We start from the raw sequence: 26,441 nt of genomic DNA, 5'->3' as shown, positions 1-26,441 counted from the left end.
TTTGTTTGTCCAAGTCATTGAATATCATGGATGTGCATTTGGCATCTGTATGTATGTATGTATGTACAGTCTCGTACTCTATCGCTTACGTTGTCAGTGTTGTGCGCTTGCTTAGACCTTTGTTGTGATAAACAGTAAAGTGTGTTCAAGCACCAGCCAAGAGAGTGTAAAGAAATACATGATCCCTGACACATCACTTACCCCTCCACATGTCATCTTTCGACGTAACCTACGCACACTTTCACCCTCCCGGCTATCTGAAATGGTTTCATCTTCACTTCCTTCCCCTAAACTGTTTGCATCTTTGGATGCTAACAGTGCTACTGATACTTATTGCTCCACTCTTACATCTTGTTTAGACACTGTTTGCCCCTTATCTTCCAGGCCAGCCTGTAACACCCCTTCTGCCCCTTGGTTATCTGATATTCTACACGAACACCATTCTAAGCTTAGAGCTTCTGAAAGGGTGTGGCGCAAGTCCAAAAATACTACTGCTCTTATTGTGTATCAGTCACTCCTATCTTCTTTCTCTGCTAATTTCTCCTCTGCTAAAAGGACATACTACAATAACAAAATTAACAATTCATCTAACTCTCGCATGATTTTTAAAACATTTTCCTCACTTCTTTGTCCTCCTCCTCCTCCTCCTGCTTCATCTCTAATAGCTGACGACTTTGCAACGTTTTTCATTAATAAAATTAAACACATTAAGCACAATTTTCCACACCACAATCAGTCAAGCTCATATCACCAGCAAACTTACACTCATTTACATCCTTCTCTTCACTCTGTGAGGCAGAAGTGTCAAAACTCATCCTTTCTAATCACCCTAAAACTTGCCCGCTTGATCCAATTCCATCTCATCTCCTTCAAGCCATTTCTCCTGAAGTTTTACCTGCACTCACTCACAACAACACTTCCCTCCACACTGTTGTTTTTCCCTCATTATTTAGACAGGCGGAAGTGGACATTCAACTGAGACGACCTTGCTCTCAGTTGTTGAAGCTCTAAGACTGGCAAGAGCAGAATCCAAATCTTCAGTACTTATCCTGCTTGATCTGTCCGCTGCTTTTGATACGGTTAACCACCAGATCCTCTTATCAACGCTATTGGCGAAAGGCATCTCAGAAACAACACTTCAATGGTTTGAGTCTTACCTATCAGATAGGTCCTTCAAAGTATCTTGGAGAGGTGAGGTGTCCAAGTCTCAACATCTAACTACTGGGGTGCCTCAGGGCTCAGTTCTTGGACCACTTCTCTTCTCTGTCTACATGGCATCATTAGGTTCTGTCATTCAGAAACATGGCTTTTCATACCACTGCTATGCTGATGACACTCAACTCTACCTCTCATTCCATCCTGATGATCCGACGGTAGCTATTCGCATCTCAGCTTGTCTAACAGACATTTCTTCCTGGATGATGGACCATCACCTTCAGCTCAACCTTGCCAAGACAGAACTGCTTGTGATTCCAGTAAACCCATCGTTCCATCACAATTTCACCATCAAGTTAGGCACATCAACCATAACTCCTTCAAAAACAGCTAGAAGCCTTGGAGTTATGATTGATGATCAGCTGACTTTCTCAGACCACGTTGCTAAAACTGTCTCATCCTGCAGATTTGCTTTATTCAACATCAAGAAGATCAAGCCCTTTCTTTCGGAACATGCTGCACAACTCCTTGTTCAAGCTCTTGTTCTGTCCAGGCTGGACTATTACAATGCCCTCTTGGCAGGTCTTCCAGCCAATTCTATCAAACCTTTACAATTAATTCAGAACACGGCAGCAAGATTAATTTTTAATGAGCCAAAAAGAATACACGTCACACCTCTGTTTATCAATTTGCACTGGCTTCCAATAGCTGCTCGCATAAAATTCAAGGCATTGATATTTGCCTACAAAACTACCACTGGCTCTGCACCCATTTACCTAAATTTGCTTCAGAATTATGTGCCCTCTAGAAGCTTGCGTTCTGCAAGTGAACATTGCTTGATTGTGCCATCCCAAAGAAGCACAAAGTCACTTTTACGGACTTTTAAATTAAATGTTCCCTTCTGGTGGAATGAACTCCCCAACTCAATCCGAGCAGCTGAGTCCTTAGCCATCTTCAAGAATCGGCTTAAAACACATCTCTTCCATCTTTATTTGACCCTCTAACTTTAACACTCACTATTCTAATTCTATTCTTTAAAAAATCAAACTACCTTTCTAATATTTTTGTATTCTATTTTCTTTTCATTTATTATGCAATTGTATGTGTGTATGTGGGTGTATGTGTAAAGACTAGCTTGCTCTATTCTTTTATTAGGGCCCGAGCACCGAGGTGCGAGGACCCTCTTGTATCTGCTTTGTTTTTTATTATTCTTCTTCTTCTTCTTCTTCTTCTTCTTCTTCTCCCGAATGAATCGCATTTTTGAGGGCTTTAACATGCTCAAAAAGTCATTAAACTTTGCACACTCGTCAAACCTGGTGAAAATTTTCGTCTGATATAGGATTCAGAAGAGGGTGTGGCAAAATGGCTCGACAGCGCCACCTATACCAAGAAAATCAACAGCCTTCCAGCTATGTTTCACGTACATGCACGAAAATTGGCACACATATGTAACACACCAATACCTACAAAAAAGACTCTTGGAGCGAAATTCTAAACCCAACAGGAAGTCGGTTATTTGTAATATTATGAGCATATTTTGTGTAATTTTGGTCATTTCCATGGGTTGTATTTTAACGAACTCCTCCTAGAGAGTTCTTCAAATCAACACCAAATTTGGTATGCCTAATCTAAAGGCCTTTGCGATGTTAAATTGCGAAGATCCTGACTTTTCGTTGAAGGGCGTGTCCGTGGCGGCCTGGCGAATTTCGATGATTCGCCATGAAAAATGAAGTTGCTATAACTCACACATACAATGACCAATCTGCCCCAAACTTCACATGTTTGATGAGACTCCGAACCTGAACAGATTGACATGCCCATATTCAGTTATAGTCATAGCGCCACCTATTGGCAACAGGAAGTGACATATTTTATGCTGCGACGAACTACTCCTAGAAATTTTATGACATCAATGTCTTTTTTGTGGTCAGTCTAATCTAAAGGCCTGTGCGATGTTCAGTTGTGAAGATCTTGAGTTTTCGTTAAAAGGCTTGTTCATGGCGCCGCGACGAAGTTCGATGTCTCGCCATGCGAATAAAAGATGTTATAACTCAGGCATAAGATGTCCGATCTTCCCCAAACTTCACATGTGTGATAAGAGTCCTGGCCTGAACAGATCTTCAGGCCAATATTCCACCGGGTGTGGCAGAATGGCTCTATAGCGCCACCTATACACTTTCAACGGAGTGCGCCTCGAGCTATGTTTCACGTACATGTACAAAAATTGGTACACACATGTAACACTCCAATACCTACAAAAAAGTCTGTTGGTACGAAATCCGGATCCCAACAGGAAGTCGGTTATTTTGAATTTTCCCTTCAAAATTGCTGTTGTTTTTGCCATTTTCAGGGGTTGTACTTTAACGAACTCCTCCTAGAGATTTATTCAGATCAACACCAAACTTGGTCAGTGTAATCTAAAGCCCTTTGCGATAATGAATTGCGAAGGACTTGACGTTTCGTTAAAGGGCGGGTCCATGGCGGCCTGACAAATTTCGATGTTTCGCCATGAAAAAGGAAGTTGCTGTAACTCAGACATACAATGTCCAATCTGCCCCAAACTTCACATGTTGGATAAGACTCTTGACCTGAACAGATCTACATGCCAATATTCAGTTATAGTCATAGCGCCACCTATTGGCAACAGGAAGTTACATATTTTACACTGCGACAAACTACTCCTAGAAATTTTATGACATCAATGTCTTTTTTGTGGTCAGTCTAATCTAAAGACCTGTGTGATGTTTAGTTGTGAAGATCTTGAGCTTTTGTTCAAAGGTGTGTCCATGGCGCCGTGATGAAGTTCGATGTCTCGCCATGGGAATAAAAGATGTTATAACTCAGGCATAAAATGTCCGATCTTGCCCAAACTTCACTTGTGTGATAAGGGTCCTGGCCTGAACAGATCTGAAGGCCAATATTCCATCGAGTGTGGCAAAATGGCTCAATAGCGCCACCTATTCCCTTTTCAACGGAGTGCGTATACACTTTAAACGGAGTGCGCCTTGAGCTATGTTTCACGTACATGTACAAAAATCGGTACACACATGTAACACACCGATATCTACGAAAAAGTCTCTTGGTACGAAGTCCGAATCCCAACAGGAAGTCAGTTATTTCGAATTTTCTCTGCAAAATTAGTGTTGTTTTGGCCATTTTCAGGGGTTGTACTTTAAAGAACTCCTCCTAGATATTTATTCAGATCAACACCAAACTTGGTCAGTGTAATCTAAAGCCTTTTGCGATCTTAAATTGCGAAGATCTTGAGGTTTCGTTAAACGGCGTGTACATGGCGGCCTGACAAATTTCATTGTTTCGCCATGAAATAGGATGTTGTTGTAACTCAGGCATAAAATGTCCAATCCTCCCCAAACCTCACATGTTCGATAAAAGTCCTGCCCTGAACACATCTGAAGGCCAATATTCCATTATAATGATAGCGCCACCTGCTGGCAACAGGAAGATTGGCACATATATGGAATAAACACTGACATATTCTACTTATATTTATGAGTTTAAGCGCATATTTCTCACCGTTCACCTATTAACTAAAGCCACTCGCTGCCGGTGAGCCCGGGTGCGAGGGCCCTTTCATCGCTGCTTGCAGCTTTAATTTTTTATTGTATCTGTTTTCTTTTTATTTATTATATTAGTTAAAATCCCATGCTACGTGTACTGTGTTAACTTAACTGAGACTTTTATAGCACTTATGTGTCATTGCTCTTTTTGTTGTTTTTGATTGCTTCCACTGTCTTCATCTGTAAGTCGCTTTGGATAAAAGCGTCTGCTAAATGAATAAATGTAAATGTAATGTAAATGTACAGTATGTATTTCTTTCTTTCTTTCTTTCTTTCTTTCTTTCTCTCATTATTTCACATATTTTACCTATTGTTATGGTTAGGCTATAGGAATTGTCAATAATATATATATATATGTATGTGTGTGTGTGTTTAACTTGGTTTTGTACTAAAAACGTCTGGAAACATGTAAATTACACCTGTAAATGGGTGAATTTAAAATACTGTCTGTGGATGGTTTTTGTCTGCTCAGTGCACAACACGACAGCGGCCTGTTTTTTGGTTCAATATTAGGTTATGGAAATTCAGCTTTTTAGTCATTGAAAGTCAGGGAATTTGACCTTTGACTTAAGAGTGGGAACCCTGATAAATATTCCACATGATGTGGTTCAAGTGAGTCACTTTTGCCGCATAGACATTGTATCCAACATTCATTGAACCCCTGTTATAAAGAAAATTATCACAATTATCATTTCTTAAAACATTTTCATCCAGCCCTCTGTCTTTATATTTTTTTCTTCTTGGAATAATGTGCATCACTGATGAATTATGCACAATAATAAATGGGGTGAATTTTATCTTCATGCTGTTAATAATACATCTCATTTTGGAGAAAATTTAAATTTATAGCATGACTTTATTTTGATATGTATAATTGTACATGCATGTTGTGATTTCAGGTTGTATTCATTTTTGAGCCAAAGCACTCCAGGGCAGCATCAGGCTTCATTAAATTTCTCCCTAACAAGAAATTTGCAATGTTCTCTCCTGTGGACCATCGGATTCCAAGAGTTAATGTGCCTCTAGCAGACTGTCCTGCAGACTTTGTCTCCAGACCTGGAGACTATGAAAACACACTCTTTATTTGCCGAATAACACACTGGCCAGCAGACAACAACTTTGCTGAAGGGTGCGATCTGGGTTACCAGTATTTTCTACAAATTAAAGGGTATACATTAGCAATCATTCTTCATAAAAGCATTTATCAAAGTTGTTTTTCTCTGGTTCTAGGCGGCTTGCAAAAACGTTAGGGCAAGCAGGTGAAATAGAGCCAGAAACAGAAGGTATCATGACAGAATATGAAGTTGACTTCTCAGAGTTTTCAGAGGAGGTCTTGAATTGTCTTCCCCAAGATCTGCCCTGGAGCATCCCTGCTTTTGAACTCTCTAGAAGAAGAGATCTCAGGTAACCTACTACCCTTTACCAACTCTTCAGCACTCCATATAATAACTATTTTGTTTGTGCTTCATGACTCAATTTTATTTTTACCAAAATATATCAGACACTTCTTTCCTGGTTTTATTTTCATATATATATATTTTTTTTTTTTTAAGAAAAGAATGTGTATTTACCATCGACCCAGCTACAGCTAGAGATCTAGATGATGCACTATCCTGCAAACAGCTCTCAGATGGTATGTGTGGTTCCTTTGACATTGGAACTCATTAAAAATGTCATTACACTTACAAAAATTAATCCCTTTATGATACAATAAACTTTTTTTTTTTTTTTTTCATGTAGGCAATTTTGAAGTTGGTGTTCATATAGCTGATGTGAGTTACTTTGTGGAGGAGGGAAGTGTGTTGGATCAAATCGCTGGTAAAAGAGCCACAAGTGTTTATCTGGTTCAGAAGGTACAAGTCCAAGTTTGATTTTTTTGCCCTCTTGCACTTTGCACTACAAAAAAATTACCAAACAATTCCAAGCCCCTTAAAATGTATTGCTGCAGTGCAGAAGCAAGTTTATTAGATGTTGCTGTAGGTACTAGCATTTAACGTTTGGAGTAACCTTTTTTATTTATTCAAAGTGTCATGAAACCCTCCTGTTTCAGCAATGGTCTTACACCTGGGAAAGATTGGTACCTAATAAGTAGAGAGGACTTCCCTCCAGATGAACACAGTGTACCAAATGTTCAGTCTCCTTTAATTTGACTAGTAGTTGATTACCTTTCTGACAGAAGAGCTTGATTTGAGTAGTTTTTTTTTTTTTTACAGTCACAACCAAAACTAACGGACAGTTCAGAAAAGAAGAGGAAGAGAAGGAGAGGGAGAAAGACAACACACACAGTTTTAACAAAAGGACTCTGTATTAAATCTCTCAAGTTTCCCTTTAGTGGATGATGCCATGCAAGTTTTGTCCAAAGCCCTCTCGTTTGCTCTGACACAACAAACAACTGAATCTGGAAACAAAATATACTTTTTTTGGGGTTATTTTTTCATATAAATTTTGAGTTAAGAGCAAAGCAACACATACAATACCAGTGTTGTCTGGACAGGATTAGGAACCTTCTAGGACAGTGGTTCCCAAACTTTTCCATTCCACGAACCACCTAGACAAGTGTAATCTATTCCACAACCCACCAAAATATTAAAAAAAATAAAAAAGGTTAACATTAAGCCTAATCTAAGTTTGATATTTAAGAAAAATAACCATTTTATGGTTGCACCTGAAAAATGTCACTACTAGTATGTTTTAATTTTTGTTTACAGATGTCAAAATATGTAGTGTCCATAAAAACGTGAAACGGGCTCATTCCAGTGAACTGTAATCTGCGCTGTTGTTTTGGTGCAGAAAATGCATTTATGAATTAAAAATTAAAATTTAATTGAAAATAAACTGTCTCATTTTAAATACAAAAAAACTGGATGACATTTAGTTCAGGCAGAAATTTATTTTTGCTATGGTTAAATAAATGTTTAGCAATATCTTCAAAAGAACACTGAACTTTGGCAAATTTTTCTCTAAACAGAGATGATACGTCAAAGAAATATTGCAAATTTTGTACATTTTATGTGGAAATGTTTAAATCTTGTAGTGTTACAATTAACCCTGCGTTTGTGCCCTGCTCACCCTGTACATGTGAAATGCTTTTTACAAACCGTTTCCCGAACGAAAACCATGCAGAGTTCAAACTGACTATAGAAATCAAACAAAGTTTTAAAGTTTCCTTCACTGTCGTCGCTCCTCTTTTGTATCCTTCCGATCTCCTCCGTGGGACTCGAGACCTGTGAGTGTCGAAGGTATCGCTTATTTCCAACCACTCCACGGCCTCGCTTCGTTCCCAAGGCTCTCGGCCCCGCCCCACTCATCACATTCGTGCTGCCCTAGACTGAACCGTGTGAGTGTGTGTGTGTCATTGAAATGCAAATTTATCTGCAGTCAAGAGACTTTGTGCGACCCACCTTGTTCCATTCTGTGACCCACCAATGGGTTGCGACCCACAGTTTGAAAACCCCTGTTCTAGGAATATGTCCTTTTGCCTCCAATACAAAATTCAACTATCAACACCTTTTACTAAAATGGTTAACTATGATGTAGAATTACTTTTAGAAAGAAGTCAAACCATTGAAAAACTATTTAACAAGAAAAGAATAAGATACATTAACTACTTTGGTGAATAATAAACACTTGGTTATTAGGCCAGCAGATAAAGGGGGAGCTGTAGTAATATGGAGTAGAAATTTGTATATAGAAGACGTCTATCTTCAATTAAAAAATTAGGATTTTCATCAAACTTTAAGGAGTGATCCAACAGATCAGTAAGTCACAGAGTATTTTAAAAAGGAAACATGCAAATCTTACTGTTTTCTCGTAGTTATATCCTTCATATACGGTGGTATTTTTCATTGTTGTGGAGATGCCTTCACACGCCATAAACACCTCAGTGCAGCTGCAGTTGTAAGCTATTATCATTGGTCCTATACCGGACAGTGGACCTGTCGACCTCTGAATCCACCTTATTATCGAAGTGTACATCATTGATCATTATTGTGATCTGTAGTTTAGTTTAAAGATGAATTGTTGTTCACTCCTCGCTGTCATTAAAACATAGCTTACCACAGGAAAATTATGTTGCCTATTGTTAATAAAATTATGTAATAGTTTTTTGTAAAATTATGTAATTTCAGTGTTTATCTCCAATAATGCAAGTGGAGTATTTAATGTAAATGTGTATATCGATATGAAAATAGAGTATAAAATCGTTGTTTACTTCATTACTTTTCTTACTCCAGGAAAAAGAGTTTGTATGCATGGTCTACAACAGGGATCCTCAAATCTGGCTCACGAGATCCACTTTCCTGCAGAGTTTAGCTCTAACTCTAATCAAACACACATAAGCATGCTTATCAACATCTTCATTAGAAAATCACAGGTAGGTGAGTTTGATCAAGGTTAGAGCTTAACTCTGCAACGCATTGGCCCTCTAGGGCAAGATTTGACGAACCCTGGTCTAGAATGTCCGTGTGGTGCCTTCATATTTCCGACAAGATTATTATTTTTTAAATTCACACTAACTTAAACATGCAATGTCTGATCTGCCCCAAACTTCACATGTTTGGTAAGAGTCCTGGCCTGAAGACAGCAGGAAATGTGGCACAAATATTTACAATTTTATAAGCATATGACCCAGCGTTAGCTTTTCTCCTATGGCCTGGGTGGTGGTGAGCCGGGTACGAGGGCCCTTTCATCGCTGCTTGCAGCTTTAATGTTTTGCAGTTTAATCAGAGTCTTATGAAGAGACATTGATGATCAAACTGATTAAACAGATTTAATTTAGGATTTTATGCATACAGTATGTAAACATTGATCAATGAGCATATTATACATAGAGGTCATCAAATACTGTATCTTTAACATTGAAGCACAACAGTGCTTAATGCTCGAGATTCAATGAGGTTTCTCACGTCAGTTGAGTTTTGCCATATTTAGTCATCTCTATATGCATTTATCAGTGTTTATAAATAAATTAAATGTGTTTCTCATATGAAGGGATTGTGTCTCCTCTGATGGCTTTGCTTTAACGTATTCATGAGGGTTATCCCTATAATATTAAGTTAATAACTTAACTTAATGAGTCCACCATAATAGTTCCTAATGAAACCAATACATGATCAATTGTTGTGTGCAGCAATACACTGTACTGGAATTTAATTAATCTATGTTTTTGAATGTATAATTTCAGTGAATGATACCTTTTATAATCATTGCATTTATTGTTATCCTTTATTTATTGAACTTCATTAAGTTGTATGTCATTCATGATAGAATAGTAGTACATTTGTATCATTATTTTATCTTTTTTTTTTTTTTTTTTTTTTTTTTGCTGCAGGTAATTCCTATGTTGCCTCGACTTCTGTGTGAGGAGCTGTGCAGCTTGAATCCTCTGACTGATCGACTGACATTCTCTGTTATTTGGAAGCTTTCTCCAGAGGGAAAGGTGTGTCAGATTACATCTTATACTCTCTTTGAAATCAAATCACAAAACATTAAAATCCACAGGGCCCTTCTGCTGGCACTCATTTCTTATTACACTTAAAAAAGCAATAAGCAAGATTTACTTAAATCATCTTTTGAAAGTTTTTGCAAGTAGAATTTGTGTAGAATCTACTTATGTCAAATTAGCAAAGGAAATAAGTCAATTTAACGTGGCCAGTTAGAGTTTGATGAAGTTTGAAGTATGAAGTTTACTCTGCATGAATTAAAATACAAGTTACTCAGTCACGGTTTGTAAACTTTATTCAAATAATGTAGCACTGAAAAAAAAAAAAACATGCTGTTAAAAAATGTGGTTCACTTATAAACATTTAATCAAGCAAGTAGACCGCTTGTTATACCTATTTTAGAAATGTCTTTCTAAGTGTAGTTATTACCCAACTGAACACAAAGACCTCAATACTTGGAACACAATACACAGTGACGGTAACACAGTGACACAGTACATTACACAGTGACGGTTATAGGTCATTTTTAGCAAAGCTGAACTCCAGATGTCACAAAACAGCTAGTTACTAAACCTAACAACATCAATAAAAAAAAAAAAAAAGTTGGTATTTGTATCACAATGCATTGTGTAAAAAAACTACGAATATATAATTATTAGTAGATGTGTTATACTGTTATTATTTAGAAAGTGATACATAATTTGTGACCAAATTTTTATATGTAGATTGATTTCTCCTCTCTAAACTGTTTCTCATCTACGGAGACCGAGGCATGTCAAAAAATTTTTATATCTTGGAAAAGTTCTTTATTTTTTGTAATTCAGTTTAAAAAAGCAAATTTTCTTACATTCTAGATTCATTGCACACAAACTGAAACATTTCAAGAGTTTTTTTGTTTTAATTCTGATGGTTATGACTTACAGTTTAGGAAAATAAAAAAATCTGTATCTCAAAAATTTTGATATTTTCTTAAGGATCAATCAAAAAAATTATTTACATAACAGAAATTTTCAGGATCTCCAAAGGAGGTTTAATTATGCACTCAATACTTGGTTGGGGCTCCTTTTTCACAAATTAATGCTTCAGTGCGGTGTGGCATGGAGGCGAGCAGCCTGTGGCACTGCTGAGGTGCTATTGAAGCCCAGGTTGCTTTGATAGTAGCCTTCAGCTCCTCTGTATTGTTTGTCAGATGTTACTAATCTTCCTCTTCACAATACCCCATAGATTCTCTGTGAGATTCAGGTCAAGTGAGTTAGCTGGCCAATCATGCACAGTAATATCATGGTCAGCAAAACACTTAGAAGTGGTTTTGGCACTGTGGGCTGGTGCTAAAGACCTGCTGCAAAATGAAATCATAATCTCCATAAAGCTTGTCAGCAGAATGAAGCATAAAGTGCTCCAATATCTCCTGGTATATGGCTGCGTTGACTTTGGACTTGATAAAACACAATGGACCAACACCAGTATACGCCACAGCACCCTAAATCATCACTTACTGCAGAAACTTCACACTGGACTTGGGATTCCGTGCCTCTCCAGTCTTTCTCCAGACTCCACACCTTGAATTCCAAATGAAATGCTAAATTTACTTTCATCTTAAAAGAGGACTGTGGACCAATGAGCAACTGTCCAGTTCTTTTTCTCCTTACCCCAGGTGAAATGCGTATAAATAATTTTTTCTTCTCTGGTACAAGAGTGGGTTGATTTTAGGAATGTGACAGCTGTATCCCTTTTCTTGAAGACGTCTGAGCGTGGTGACTCTTGGTGCACAGACTCCGGCTTCAGTCCACTCCTTGTGAAGCTGTCCCAAGTTCTTGAATCAGCTTTTTGTGACAATCTTCCCAAGACTGGTAATCTCTTTTGCTTGTGCACCTTTTCCTACCACACTTTTTCCTTCCAGTCAACTATGAATATATTTTGATACAGCACTCTGTGAACAGCCAGTCCTTTCAGCATTGACCTTCTGTTGGTTACCCTTCTTGTGGAGGGTGTTGATGTCTTCTGGACAACTGTCCATTCAATATTCTTCCCATAATTGTGGTTCCATGTTCTAAACTAGCCCAAGAGGTATCCATTATTTATACTAAAACTTAAACAAATCAAGCTCAAAATGGAATATTCTAATTTTGAGATACTGAATTTTTATAAACTGTAACAAGGCGTAACCATCAGAATAAAAAATAAATAATTGAAATATTACAGTTTGTGTGCTAGAATATAAGTGTGCTTTTTAAATTAAATATAAAAGACATTTTCTGTGATATTCTAATTTTTTTAGATACACTTATAGAAGATTAAACTAGCTGACTGTCTGAACCAAAGAAATGAAAGTGAACTATCTGTAAAGTATAGAATTGCATAGCATCATATTTTTTGTTGAATTGAACCGAAACAGATCGCACTACATTGTAATTGGGGTGAATCATATCGCATAGTATCGGTAGCTGCCTCGTATGTATCTTTAATGTATCGTATCGTTGGCTATGCATCAAGATGCATATCACATCAGTCTCAGATATGGAGATGCATATCCCTAGTAAATACATCTCGAAAACAGTGAAACATTTTTCCTTATTCATGCCCAAGTGCATGAAGGGATCAAACAGGATCATAACTCTATTTACTTAGTCTTTGTAAACAAACATAATGCCAAATAAAAATGCTATATACTTACAAGTTCAAGCTTTGAATTATACAAGCTTAAATTTAGTATTAATATAGAATTATTATTATTTATTTTTTATTTTTATGGCCTGAAATAAATTAATGTATAAATTACATGTTTTTCTAAAGTTGTTAATTTACCATAAAATCATTTTTATCAGTGTAGCAGGCCATCTCGTATAACAGGGCCTAACAATATTACCATTTGTCCATCTGTGATGACAGCCTTGTCTCAGAATAATCTCAAACTCCCACCCCCATCTCCCTTCCCTAGTTTCCTTTTTACTTAGTATTTTTTTTTTCTTTTGTACTCTGTAGATCCTGAGTGAGTGGTTTGGCCGAACTGTTATCTGTTCCTGCATTAAGATGAGTTATGATCATGCTCAGAGTATGATTGAAGCTCCTGACAAGCACTTCAGTGTTGAAGAGCTGCCACCCTGCTCCCCGAACCACAAAATCCATGAGATACAAGAAGCCATTCTCAACTTGCACAACATTGCCAAACAACTTCGAGCACAGCGCTTTGAGGGCGGCGCTTTACAGCTTAACCAGGTCAGACAGACCAGACTTCAGTCTGGACATTTACTCTACCATCAGTGTGTGCAATCTAATCTCTGTGGTCACGCTTCATTGTTATTCAAAAATGATGCTTTGACATTAGTTTAAACAATTGTATTTAGCTTTTTATATATATATTATATTATAATTTTTTTACATCCAAAAACAAAATCATTTGTAAGTACTATGATTTGGTTTAAATTATCATTGGAAATCCTCACAGATACCATTTGTTCTTTAAGAAAGAACATGATTGTGGGGAGACTGCCTTTTCTAGTATATTTGACAGAAAAGCAAGATTTGAGATTGGTCAGTAATTAACAAATTTTCCAGGATAAAGGTTTTTTTTTTTTTTTTTTTTTTCCATGAGAAGCTTTAGAACAAATGACTTAACAAGTTTATAAAGTTCTTGGCCTATAGTAGCGAATGAGTGAAACTGTTCCTCAGGGAAGCTATAGTGGACTGTCTGATTCAATATTGGAGCTGACAGCTGCATAGTTATAATTTTCTCTCTAATCGTGTTGATCTTGGAAGTAAAGAAGTTCATGCTGTGTTTTTGGGAAATGCTGCTGATGCTTTATTTTTCATTAATTTAGCCACTGTATTTAATAAAAAGCTGGTCTTAAGATGATGATGCACCTGCCATGAGATGGTGCTGCTACATGTCATGCCAAACATCCTAAATCTCTGTCCGGCACGGGTAAAATAACAGAACTACAGAATGTCATATTTTATTATTATGTGATTCAACACAAAGATGTTTTACCAACTAAGAAGGTCAGAGATGGGAGTTCCATCTCCCTATCTGATGTGAGCATAAGTATTAGAACAGTTGCCTCACATGTTTTTCTAAGTGTTCAGTTGTGTCCTGTTGCATTAATTCTTCAGAAATTAAAAGCACGGAACGCGTCTTATCAGTTATATCCATTGCTTCTGTATTCTAAGTCTTGCATTGAACCTGAACGACCTGATCGGCTGAGAAAAAGTAGTTGCTGATGTACAAATTATGAAAGCTGTGAAAATTAACCCTAAAATACTTCTCTGTAAAATAACCAACAACCTCCAGAAAGCTGGGACGATGCTCTGTCAATCTACAGTCCGCAGGAGAATTTGACACAGAATTACAGAAGCTACACAGCCAGATGCAAACCTCTGATCAGCACCAAAAATAGAAAGGCAATATTCTTCACAAATGTGAACCAGTAGAGTTTTGGAACTTAGTTGATGGACTGATGAGACAAATGTAGCCATACTGGGTTGTACATAATAATTAACTCAAATTATATATATAGGGAATTTGAATAATTAACAAGGAATATGATAAATATATATATCTCTCATATGACATCTCAGTTACATTAATATTATTGATTATGAAAAATAGCTCAATTGCATTTATCAATAACTCATTACAGGGCACTGTAATTTACTCATATGTCAATATTCCATTCTTCATATAAATGATAGTGATATCTCTTACTGTAAATTATGGCAAATCAAACAGTGGTTTGTCCAGCAAACGGCCGTAAGATTAACTTATCAATTTTCAATAAAGTTATCACTTCTTATAATTCAAGGAAAAATATTCTCTGGTCATGAAAACATTATCCTATCATTATGATTAATTTAGTAACTCAAAGTAAACGGCAGCATGTAGCTAGATCAGGCATCTCATTGACTCGTAATGTGAGCGGTTCAGAGGCAATCATGAATATATATGGTCTTTAATAATTGAACTAATAATACATCAAACTACAAATCACACAGAGTAAATACGCGTACGACAATACAGACAGTAAACTTTGTACAAGACATAACGGAATCCAAATGAGGGGGAGAGAGAGAGAATGAATGAGAGAGGAAGGACGAGAGAGAGGTGAGATGGAGAGAGCGTGGTCACAGAATGAGCTCAATTATGCAAACTCACAGACAGTAACCCTTGAAAGACACCAACGATTCAGATCATAGACAAACTTTAAAGCAGCATTTAAATCTCCATAGAGAAAGATACTTGCATGGTCCAGAGTGCGTGAGCATGGTCTTTTGAAACCAGCGTGCGTGTGCTGGAGCGTGAACGTGGTTCTTTGTTCGTGGTTCAGGTCTTCGGGGGTTGCTGCGGAATCGCGCGGTATTTGAAAGGTTTAACAGGGCAGTGTTTCAGAATTCGTCTTCCTCGTGTGGAGAGGCGAATAGGCGAATAAACTTAGTAAAGAAAAGAAACAAAACAACGAAACGAAAGCTTCCGAAGGAGCCATGGGAACGGCTGTCCAGAGTGACGGCGATAGGAGAGTGGCCCGAGGCCGCTCAGAGGGACGAGCGGAAGCGACAAGGGTCGAAGCAGGAGAGAAGAGAGGGCGGACCTTCTTGGGACAGCTCTTATGGCTTGAAATGGTTCACGCCTCTGTTCGCGTGAACAACCAATGAACATCTGCGATCTGAAGCGGGAAACAGTTCCTTTGTCTCTGTGGAAACACCCACCCTAATAAATTAGGGCTTCTCAGATTTCAGCAGTGATATTCTAGCAAGTTCGTACAGTAGGTGACCAGCCTATCTGGGGCTTACCGCCAGTTTGCGTGTTAAAATCATTCGCGGAACTACCGCCAGGTGGCGCAAAGGGACGGATTGCGAAATGAATGTAATTGTAAAATGAGATAGAAGGAAGTAAAACAACAATAACATTATGATATAACATCGTGACATTTAAAAAAAAGACATTTTTACAATTTGTTAATTTTTAAAATGTAGGGTAGTCTTAGACTACAGTCTACTAAACAAAAATGAAAAGACCATAACACAAAGGATCATATGCATGCTATTTTTATTAAACAGTAAATATAAGGCCTATATATATATATATATATATATATATATATATATATATATATATATATATATATATATATATATATATATATATATATGCTAAATGTTTTAATTTCATTTTCATTTCAGTTCATTCTTGGTTTAAAGAAATCTTCAGGTTCCATATGCAGAGCGAAATGGGAACGGTCCAGCATTTAGCAATAATTAGTATTAACTCTGTTATTATTCTTGATTTTTCAAACTACCAGCATTTTTTAATTATGCCTTGTGTGTGACCAAAAATTAAGTATTATTTGTTTCAGCTGTTTGTTCGTGCTGGTGCCTCGCGCACATATTCACTGGAAACAGCAGTCGTTCACCAGACATTCGGCTTGAGCACTTTGACATTGTTAATTATGATTTTTTTTTTTTTATCGATACTGAAACGCACACAGCCTATTTACCTCATGAATAATAGTTAAGCTTCAAATGGGCAACATCACAAATATGGAAACGTTTGATTTCTTCCTATTGAGAAAGCCCAAGCTTACCTTATGCTTAGCTTTGAATTATTATTATAATTATTTATTACTAAGCCTATATTATTATATACTGCAATTATATTTATCTACTAGAATTATATGTTTTTAATTATTGTTTTGTTCTGATAAATTTGTTAAATTTAAAGGATTTGTTGTAAAATATTTTCTAATAGCCTGTTTTTTTCCTCTCACAAACTCAGATTTATTTTTTAGCTTGTTTAAAAAAAAAGAAAGAAAACATTCAGCAAATGAAAATAGGTGATTGATCCGTTATAATGAAACCTTTTGGTCAAAGTTACCAATGATTTGTTGATGGCTTCTGGCTTTGGTGTAATTTCCATTCTCATCCTTCTTGATTTAAGAGCAGCTTTTGATACTGTTGATCATAGTCTATTACTCGCCCGCCTTGAACAAGATTTTGGTGTGTCGGGGACAGCTTTGAAGTGGTTTAAATCCTATTTTCCTGACCGCTCTCAGTTCGTTTCCATGGGCGGTTTCAGGTCTGAGATTAGCTCTGTTTTCACTGGGGTTCCTCAGGGCTCAGTCTTGGGCCCTCTGCTTTTTAATATTTATCTGGCACCACTTGGACAGTTGTTGCGATCGCTTGGCCTCCATTATCACTTTTATGCTGATGATACGCAGATTTATATACACTCAAAGTCTGGTGAACATCTTGATGTTGATTTTCTGTCCGGCTGTGTTTCTGAGATAAAGGAATGGATGAATACAATTTTTTTTTGTGTCTGAATAGTGGTAAAACTGAAGTTATGCTTATTAGTTCCCGTCATCAAATTTCAAAAACTGGTTCCTTATCTATGTCTATTGATGGCTCTGTATTGGCTACTCAAGCTAAAGTGAGGAATCTTGGAGTTATTTTTGATACCAGGCTTTCATTTGATTCTTTTGTCCAGAGTACTGTTAAATCATCCTTTTTTCACCTCAGAAATATAGCTAGATTACGTCCTATGCTAAATTTCTCAGTAGCTGAAAAGCTGATGAATTCCTTTGTCATCTCTAGGATAGATTACTGTAACGCCCTTCTAGCCGGAGTCTCTATATCCACACTTAACAAACTACAATATGTACAAAACTCGGCCACCAGGATATTGACTGGGTCCAGGGTAAGCAATCACATCAGTCCAGTTTTGGAGTCCTTACACTGGCTCCCAGTCCGATTCAAAGTGGATTTTAAAATTATGATGCTGACATATAAAGCATTGCATGGCTTGGCCCCTTATTATTTATCTGCGTTGTTAACTTCCTATACCCCAACTCGGAGACTGCGTTCTTCACAATCCAACTTGTTGGATGTTCCATAAACACGCTTACGATCTATGGGTGACAGTGCCTTTTCTTCATATGCTCCTGTCCTTTGGAATTCTATGCCTCCTGATCTTAGGGAAGCACAGGGATACGACATTTTTAAAGGTAGACTTAAGACTTATTTTTTTAAATTAGCTTTTGATTGTTGATGTTACGTTTATTGTTTGAGATTTGTATTGCTTGTTTTTGTACAGCTCTTTGAGAAGTTGCCTTTAAAGGCGCTTTATAAAATAAAGTTTATTATTATTATACATGACTCATATATTTTTTTCCTCTGACAAACGTAATTTATTTTTTAGCTTGTTTAAAAAATAAAAAATAAAGAAAACATTCAGCAAATGAAAATATTAATCCCTTAAAATGTGTTACTCTTGGTTAATAGTAATTATATTTATTTTACTTCAGAACAGAGCCTGGGACTAATCTAGGTTATCCATGTTTTTTTTTTTTTTTCATTGCATCTGAAAATGACTGTTCATTACATTCACTTCACGCGATCTGGCGCAGATCAGCCTCCCACGATGCTCAGCTGTGGACGATTTAAAAATGTTTGATATAAAGCAGTGGTTCTCAACCCGTGGCCAGTCACGAATTCTAATGCGGCCTGCACCACATGCTGAACAAAAAAAAAAAAAAAACTTTATCAGTTTGTAAAATTTTATTGTTTACATCAATTAAAAAAAAAAATGCTACTAATGAAATATAAGCTATATCCTAATGTTTTTATGTGATTTTTTTTTCTTCATATATTATTTTCAGACATGAGCAGACCTACTGGCATAAGCATTTATGAACACATACAAGCGCGCACTTTGGCAGAATTAAATTCAAATAGTCATCAACAGCCATTAGGTAAATTGCCTTTAAGGTAAAATTGCGCATCAGAATGGACAAATTTGTTTTTTATGGGAGAAAAAAAAGAAATTCAAAAAATGCCAGCGAATGAACATGTACAAACTGTCAATAGTTGCAGTATCAGTATTGAAGGAGAAGTGCTGGATTTTTTATTTTTTTTGCCCCGCAACTCACTTGAAGAAGTTCAGATAAATGGAAACACCATACACTATGTAACAATCCTTAATTGAAGAAATGTGGCAAAATATCTCAAGAGAGAACCTCATATTATTAAATTCAAAAGTGCTTTCCATTTTGGATCAAAATAGGCTAAATATGTGAACGCACATTTTCTGAAATGTTGTGCGTCAGGTCATGCAAGCCTGCATCTTAAACACTCTGTCAAACCTTCTGCGTCCGCTATGGACCGCTAGGTAGGCGTGACGTAAAAATCGTCATTGGAGAGTGTGTGCCGAGGCTCTGAGCAGACGACCGCGCGGACAGGTGAGCGTGGTCAGTAGGCTTCAAAAGCAAAATTGCACATGTGCAGACAGAGTGAAGAAGCTCATTGCTACTCGAACCTGTGCAATCTGTCAATAAAAGAATATAAAGACAGTCAGATGTGCAATAATTCTGGGCAATTGCAGAGCTGGCCATCAGCCTGCGCATTCAGAAGTATAAATTGAAGAAGTCTGCTGGCCGTGTACGCGTCCGGATTGCTCATGCGGAAAGTATAACACAGGCGTTACAATCGCAACTTCTTTGTGTTACTCCTTTCAAGCTGAATCTCACAAAATTGGTCAGCTCCCGACAGCATCTGGTGTTTTATTTATGGGGAGTAGAATTGTTTATTTCAATGAATGTAATAGATTATATATCATAATAGTTAGGCTATAATATTATAAATCAATAAGGTTGGTTTGTATTGCTGACGTAATATGTAAATTAGATGCGTACACTGTAAAAAATGGATTTTACTGGCGAAAAGTTGCCAATAAAATCCTATAAAAATGATGTTAATTGCTGTAAAATGGATTACAGGACATTACTGCAAAGCAAATTACAGTTAATTGCTGTATGTGAAATACAGTAGTTTGTAGTATTTTTTACAGTAACATTGAATTTTACTTGTATTTTATTTTACAGCAATATTTTGTAATTTCATTAAATTACAGTATTTAACTGGCAACAAAATTTGCCAATAAAATCATGTAAATACCCCTAAATACAATATGATGTTGTAATAATTTAACAATGAAACTACTTTAAAGAATAATTTTAACAGTAAACTATAAAATACTGATATAAATGCATTATCATGAGCTCTATCTTAATACATTTACAAATGAATAAAAACCAAGTCAATGATGTTGCAAATAAGTATTAAAACTGGCAGAAAGACATTGCAAGGCTTTTACTGGTAAAATTAAATTTTCAGTCTTTCAACAGTTAAACCTTATCATAAAAATAGCATAGCATCTCAAATAACTGTTTTAAAAAAAAGCCATATTCTGAGTAGAACATTAATTTTCTATAAAAATGAAGGTCAATCAACAGAATTTGTATAATTTTGGTAAAACAAATATGTTTTAAAGAAAAGGATTGAAAAATCACAAATTCTGTTGTTTGACCTTATGTTCTATAAAATTAAGAATATTCCTGCAAAAGACAATTTAATAAATACATACTGAAAGTCCATCAACTTTCTGAGATGAGCACACACATGAGGGTTGGCCCTCTTCTCTGAGACTTTTCCTCTTGTTTTTGCCTCTGTGTCCGTCTTGTATCCAGCGAGTGTTGTGATTCCAAGAAAACATCTGCACATAAAAACAAGGAAAAGCATCAGGATAAAGTTATGTATCAAATGAAACTAGCTCAATAAAATAAATGTCAAAGTGACACTTATACAATACAATCAGCATTTACCAGTACTTAAAAGGTTACTCCACCCCAAAATGAAAATCTTACCTTCATGTCGATCCAAACCCGTAAAAGCTGCGTTCGTCTTCGGAACACAATTTAAGATATTTTGGATGCAACCGGGAAGATTGTGACCGTCCCATAGACTCTCCAGTAAATACCACTGTCAAGGCCCAGAAAAGTATGAAAGATATCATCAGAATAGTCCATCAGTGGTTCAACAGTAACGTTATGAAGCAACGCCAATACTGTTTGTATGCAAAGAAAACTAAAATAAGAATTTATTCAACAATTAGTCTCCTCTGCGTCAGTGTAGTGCCATTTTTGGAGAGTATCTGTTGGACACACACTACATAGCCTGTTCTGTGTCAGCTGGGTTACATGGACACGCTTTCTATGTTTATTTACGCTTTGATTTGAATGAAAACAGCGTATCCATGTGGTGCGGCTGACATAATAAAAAATAACGACTTTGTTGAATAAAGTTGTTCTTTTTGTTTTCTTTGCATACAAAAAGTATTCTTGTAGCTTCGTAAAATTACAGTTGAGCCACTGATGGCAGATGGACTATTCTGACAATTATTTTCATACTTTTCTGGGCTTAGACATTGTTAATTGTTTGGCAGTCAGTGGGACAGACGCAAGCCTCCCGGTTCTCATCTGCAGTGGCGTAGCCAGGGGAGGGGAAAACTGATTGGCCCCCCAGTGTGCCCCCACCCTTCTACTTGTCTGTCACTCTCAAATTCAAATTATAATCTTTCAGTTTAGTAAATAATTCATGATTGCGTCGCGATGCTTCTCAACGAGGACCAAGAATAGTGAGCTGCTGTTTTCCAAACGAAAAAAGCACCTATTTTAAATAGCTTATGTTTTTCCATTAGCGAGTTGTTGCAGTGCAAGAAGTGTTTGGTACTAACGTTAACGTCTTTCGGTGTTAGACAGACCAGGTTCGATGACGATGTTATCTCCTAGAGCAGACCAAGATGCTAATCATTATATTTACTATGCTCCTCTGATGCTGAATGTAAAAGGGGTTTACTGCGTTACGATTTACTTTTTTTTTTTCGGCCGAACGCGCCGATATAGGCAACAACGCAATTTAAAGCAATGGTTTTAAAAAAAAAACTATAATAGCAATTCTAATAAAGTCATTATTGAATCATGCAGTCGATTAGCGACTTTTTTCACTCAAGTGAGGTGACGAAACAAATCGTGTAATGTTTATCTAACGCTCCACACTTGAGACTTTTTTTTTTTTTTTAAGTCTATGTGTGAGACACGTGCAAAAACATCGTTTTTTGTACTGGTCAATTTTGAGATTTGGGGCTGTTTGTCTTCAGTAACATGTCTTCTTTCAGACTTGTGGTGAAAAAAAGTCAAAAATACACATATAGGTCTTTATTTTTCTACACCTTTAGTCTATTTGCGTCTGTAGATTCCTAATAAATTCAGTTGCCGTTCTAAAATCACCATGATGCGCCGCGATTGCTGTCTGCACCCTGGAAAGCTCTCTCTCTAGCTCTCTTTCCCTCCCTTCACAGAAGTTATTGACAAAACGTCATTTGATGACACCCAGAAACATTCTCAAAAAAATCATATATAATTATTTAATGCATGATTAAATAGCAAAATAAATAACTAATACTAAAATAACACTGGACTAATTAAGCTATTCTAAACTGTTTTATAGGATCCACATATTTTACATGTTAAATTAAAGCTACCTTTTTGAACAAGTAGCTTTCTAACAAAGTATGGATATATGATATTTTTAAATCAATATGCTCAAGATTAATTAGCCTTGACATAAGTAGATTTGGTTTATTCATCAACGCAAATTTACTGCAACTGCTGCTATGCAATTTGAATGGGATGTGGATAATAAACAAAAACATATAATGAAATTATATTAAATTTATATTAGTTATATTAATTAATTGTGTATTTATTTCTATGAATTATTAATGTTATTCTGCATTTATATAAATAAGGCTATTATATATATATATTATATAAGGCTATTATAAATAAATTATATTATTATTTGTGAGTTGTACACTATTCATACATTGGATTACTTTATTACAGTTTTTCTTTCACTTTTGTAAAGTGAAAAGTTAATACAAATTGTATTTGATTTTTTTTTTTTTTTTAGAGCAGTGAATAACTGCTATTAAAATAGGGTATCACCGTTTATTACTGATTTTAAAGGTTACTGAACTCTTGAAATGATTTGGATATCTGCTGGATCTGCTGGATATACAGTTCAAACAACACAAGATTGGCCCCTCTGTATTAATCGTGGCCCCTCTTGTGCCCCCCAGTTGAAAAAATCCTAGAATCGCCCCTGCTCATCTGAAATATCTTAAATTGTGTTCCGAAGATGAACATGGCTTTTACGGGTTTGGAACGACATTAATAACTGTTAACAGTTAACAGTGATGAATGACTACATATTCATTATGGGGTGGAGTAACCCTTTAAATAAGTAACCTTTTTCGCAAATGAAATTACTTAAGTAAAACTTGTTACCTTTTGAAAAAATGAATGTGTGCAAAAGATGCCTGCTCCCGGGACGCACAATGTTGAGGTATGAATTCACAACCATCTGACCCTCAAATAGTCAAAAGCCAATGGGTGGACCTGAAATAAATAAATATAAGCAATAATGTAACCTACAATGCAGTATTTCAATATAAAATGTAATCTAAATTACAATTTTATCAAATTATTTAAATAATATATTACCTAATAAAAACAGCTTCAGAGTCTTGAAGCATCGGACATTTCTCCACATCAGCTGCTATTCTTTGCACCTACAAGAAATAAAGAAAATAATCTTGTGATTACTTTAAAGCATTTTGTAAATGAGACCAAAATTAACACCCAAAAAGGCATATATTTTAGAATAAATAAACTATTATAAATTATATAATTTATAATTATAAATTGTAATATTACACTGAATGTCAGGATAGGAGGCTATTGTGACATGAAATTGCTTATACATTAACTCAAATAAATATAAAAGGATATATTTCTTAAGTATAATTAAGTGAACTTACCAGGAATTATGAATAAAGCCTCTAATCTTCAATCGTTTTCGAGCTGCTCCAGTCGGCTGGGTTTCAGATTTGAAAGATGCGCGCGCAATCCCATAATGCCACACTACAGTAAATTAGTGTAAAAAGCAGGAACTACAGTGACAACACCTGCTTCTTGTAAATTAATTACAGTTGACGTGGGAATATACTGTTAACAACAGTAAAACCTTATTTGACCCATAATGCATTGCGAATTACAGCTGCATCTTGTAAAATTTTTATACAGTAAAATTCTGTAAAATTTTGCTGTAGAAACTATAGCAATTTTTTACAGTGTAGACTTGCACTTAGACCATATAATGGTGCGGCCCGCTGGAAAAAGAAGGTTGAGAACCACTGATATAAAGGTTGCTGTCCCATTTTATACAGGAATTGTTCATTTAAAAAAATCTAATTATATTGTTAGTTCTAATTATATTGTTAACACAAGTTCATTTAGAACTTTTTTTTTTACTTATAAACTCCTTGAGAATTTAAAGTTAGTTTAATAGTATTTAAATTCAAGTTTAAAAAAAGTTTTTAATTGCTTAAATTATTTTTATTAATAATATGTTATCATGTTTATTCTTGTAAAAAATATGTGTTTATTCTTTAGGAAAACAAGGGAAAAATTAAGGGACAATCCGAATATTTGTTTTGCTTCACCTATTTATGTAAGCTACAATTATTCAAATAATAATAATAATAATAACAACAAAATAATGTCATTAAAAAATACCATTGGTGATTGGTAAATACCAAAATATACCATTATAGAATTGTGACTTTAAAGATTAGTCATTTAGATGGTAAAAATACTGTGAAATTAATAATGGCATGGATTTTAGAGCATAACAACTGAAGGTTTATGAAACATTACCCAATAAAGCATTTTTTTAAACAACGGAACTTAAAGTTGTGAACTAAAATGTTATTTCAACCATACAGCATGTGAATAAATAAAATGCATAATTTTCATAACATTTCATTATTCATAAAATGCATAATGTTTCTGGTGTTTGGATATGTACTTCAATATAATGAGCTCCAAGTTTAAGAATAGTCCTAGACTTCTTTCTCTCTCTCTTTAACAGCATTAGCTCAATGATATACGTCTTCCTTCCGTTAGACTTTTCCTGCCTTGCTAAATGTTGGGTTCATGAAGTTCGCCTCAATCTGATTCAGTAAAGTCAAACCGCAGACAGTGAAGCCTCGGAGACCCACGCGCTGTGAAGCGGGAACAGAGGGCTCCGCTTAGTCTTAAAGCCTCCCGCAAACATCCACGATCACAAATAACAATGATTTTCGTAAAATAATGATTAATTATTAATTGATGATTTGTTATTATCATTATGGTCTTGTGAAAATAATAATATGGGCTGCGAGAAAATTATGAAGTGTAGTGCAGGCATGTTTCAGCCCAGTAACACACCGTTCCTCAAAGCCAAAACACAGACCGAATTCTGTTCAGCTGGAGGGGGTTGATTTTTGGATAGTTATTCATGGCTTGTGGGGTCGAGATAAAGGTGTGAATTGCTCTTTCATATGGACAGTGCTTTCACTTGCTGAACCGGTTTATAATAGGACTGTTGTTTTGGTTATATTCACAGTGCTGGCTCTCTCCGACGAGAGAAATGCAACATTCACACATTACACTATTCCTTTTCATTTAAAAACATTTCAAGCTTTCTGTAGATATATTTTTAATGTACCTATGTGAGACACCACGATATTATGTTAATTAAAAAATTATACATTTATTATCATGAAAAATTTAAGTGATGAGAGGGCGCCTCCCTGTCATTAATGCACATTAATATTTTTTGCACAAACACTTGAATATGAGCTTCTTATCACGAGTAAAATTCATGCCAACAGCCAACATATTTAGCTTGATCAGAAGGTTGACTGCAAGAGTCGAGCGGGATGTTAAGAGTTTATCTGTTTCTTTTACTGATTATTTTCCGGTTAAAGCATGATTTAAACAGATTCACACTCAATCGCTTTCGCAATAATGCGTTCAAACAAATGTAATCTTACAGTGTGAAAAACTTTATTCACGGAGTGAAGGCGGAGCGTGTTTCTGGTATCAGTGCGCATGGAGGGGAAGTTGTTGCTGCTCACAGACTCTGCTGTGAGTGAGAGAGATGTTTCACCTGACAAAACGAACATCCGCCAAAAATCAGCCTGCAGCAATGCTCGTTCATCGACTCGCCAAGCTTTACTTTTGTAGGTCCATGGCAGTAAATAATTTGATAATATGACCATGCAGTCTATACAGATATTTAATAAATATGTTAAAACAAGCAGGGCTGTAAAATAAAACAATAAAAAACGCATGTCAGGTCTACATCGGACACGAGTGGAATGATCCAACAAAAGACAACAGAACCCAGTGATGGATACACTGGACACGATCCCCGTCAGTGAACTGATGCTCGTTCTGTTTATGATGAAATGTTCTGACACTGCGTTCAGATGATTTGACACTAGCCTATAGTGTGATGTCATCAAGTTTAGACACACTTTTCGCTGTGGGGC

The 26,441-nt window shown here is 36.1% G+C and overlaps 1 protein-coding gene and 1 long non-coding RNA gene across 5 annotated transcripts in view; one reads left to right on the top strand and one right to left on the bottom strand.

The window, feature by feature from the left end:
- The window catches only part of LOC127950697 (uncharacterized), a 371,356-nt gene that overhangs the window by 146,636 nt on the left and 198,279 nt on the right, over positions 1 to 26,441 (bottom strand). The window lies entirely within an intron of this gene.
- The window catches only part of dis3l2 (DIS3 like 3'-5' exoribonuclease 2), a 249,626-nt gene that overhangs the window by 194,798 nt on the left and 28,387 nt on the right, over positions 1 to 26,441 (top strand). For 2 of the 3 annotated variants that reach the window (XM_052547869.1, XM_052547868.1), the window contains exons 8-13: positions 5,633 to 5,862; positions 5,964 to 6,137; positions 6,287 to 6,366; positions 6,474 to 6,586; positions 10,063 to 10,170; positions 13,157 to 13,390. In XM_052547869.1, the coding sequence (XP_052403829.1) occupies positions 5,633 to 5,862; positions 5,964 to 6,137; positions 6,287 to 6,366; positions 6,474 to 6,586; positions 10,063 to 10,170; positions 13,157 to 13,390 (939 nt within the window). The remainder of the gene's footprint in view (positions 1 to 5,632; positions 5,863 to 5,963; positions 6,138 to 6,286; positions 6,367 to 6,473; positions 6,587 to 10,062; positions 10,171 to 13,156; positions 13,391 to 26,441) is intronic. The other variant, XM_052547870.1, reaches the window with a different exon arrangement.

The sequence above is a fragment of the Carassius gibelio genome, chromosome B2 (genome assembly GCF_023724105.1).
Source record: "Carassius gibelio isolate Cgi1373 ecotype wild population from Czech Republic chromosome B2, carGib1.2-hapl.c, whole genome shotgun sequence".
NCBI classification, from domain to species: domain Eukaryota; kingdom Metazoa; phylum Chordata; class Actinopteri; order Cypriniformes; family Cyprinidae; genus Carassius; species Carassius gibelio.
Note: the sequence above shows the minus strand (reverse complement) of the source record. Positions and strands in the feature narration are given on the sequence as shown.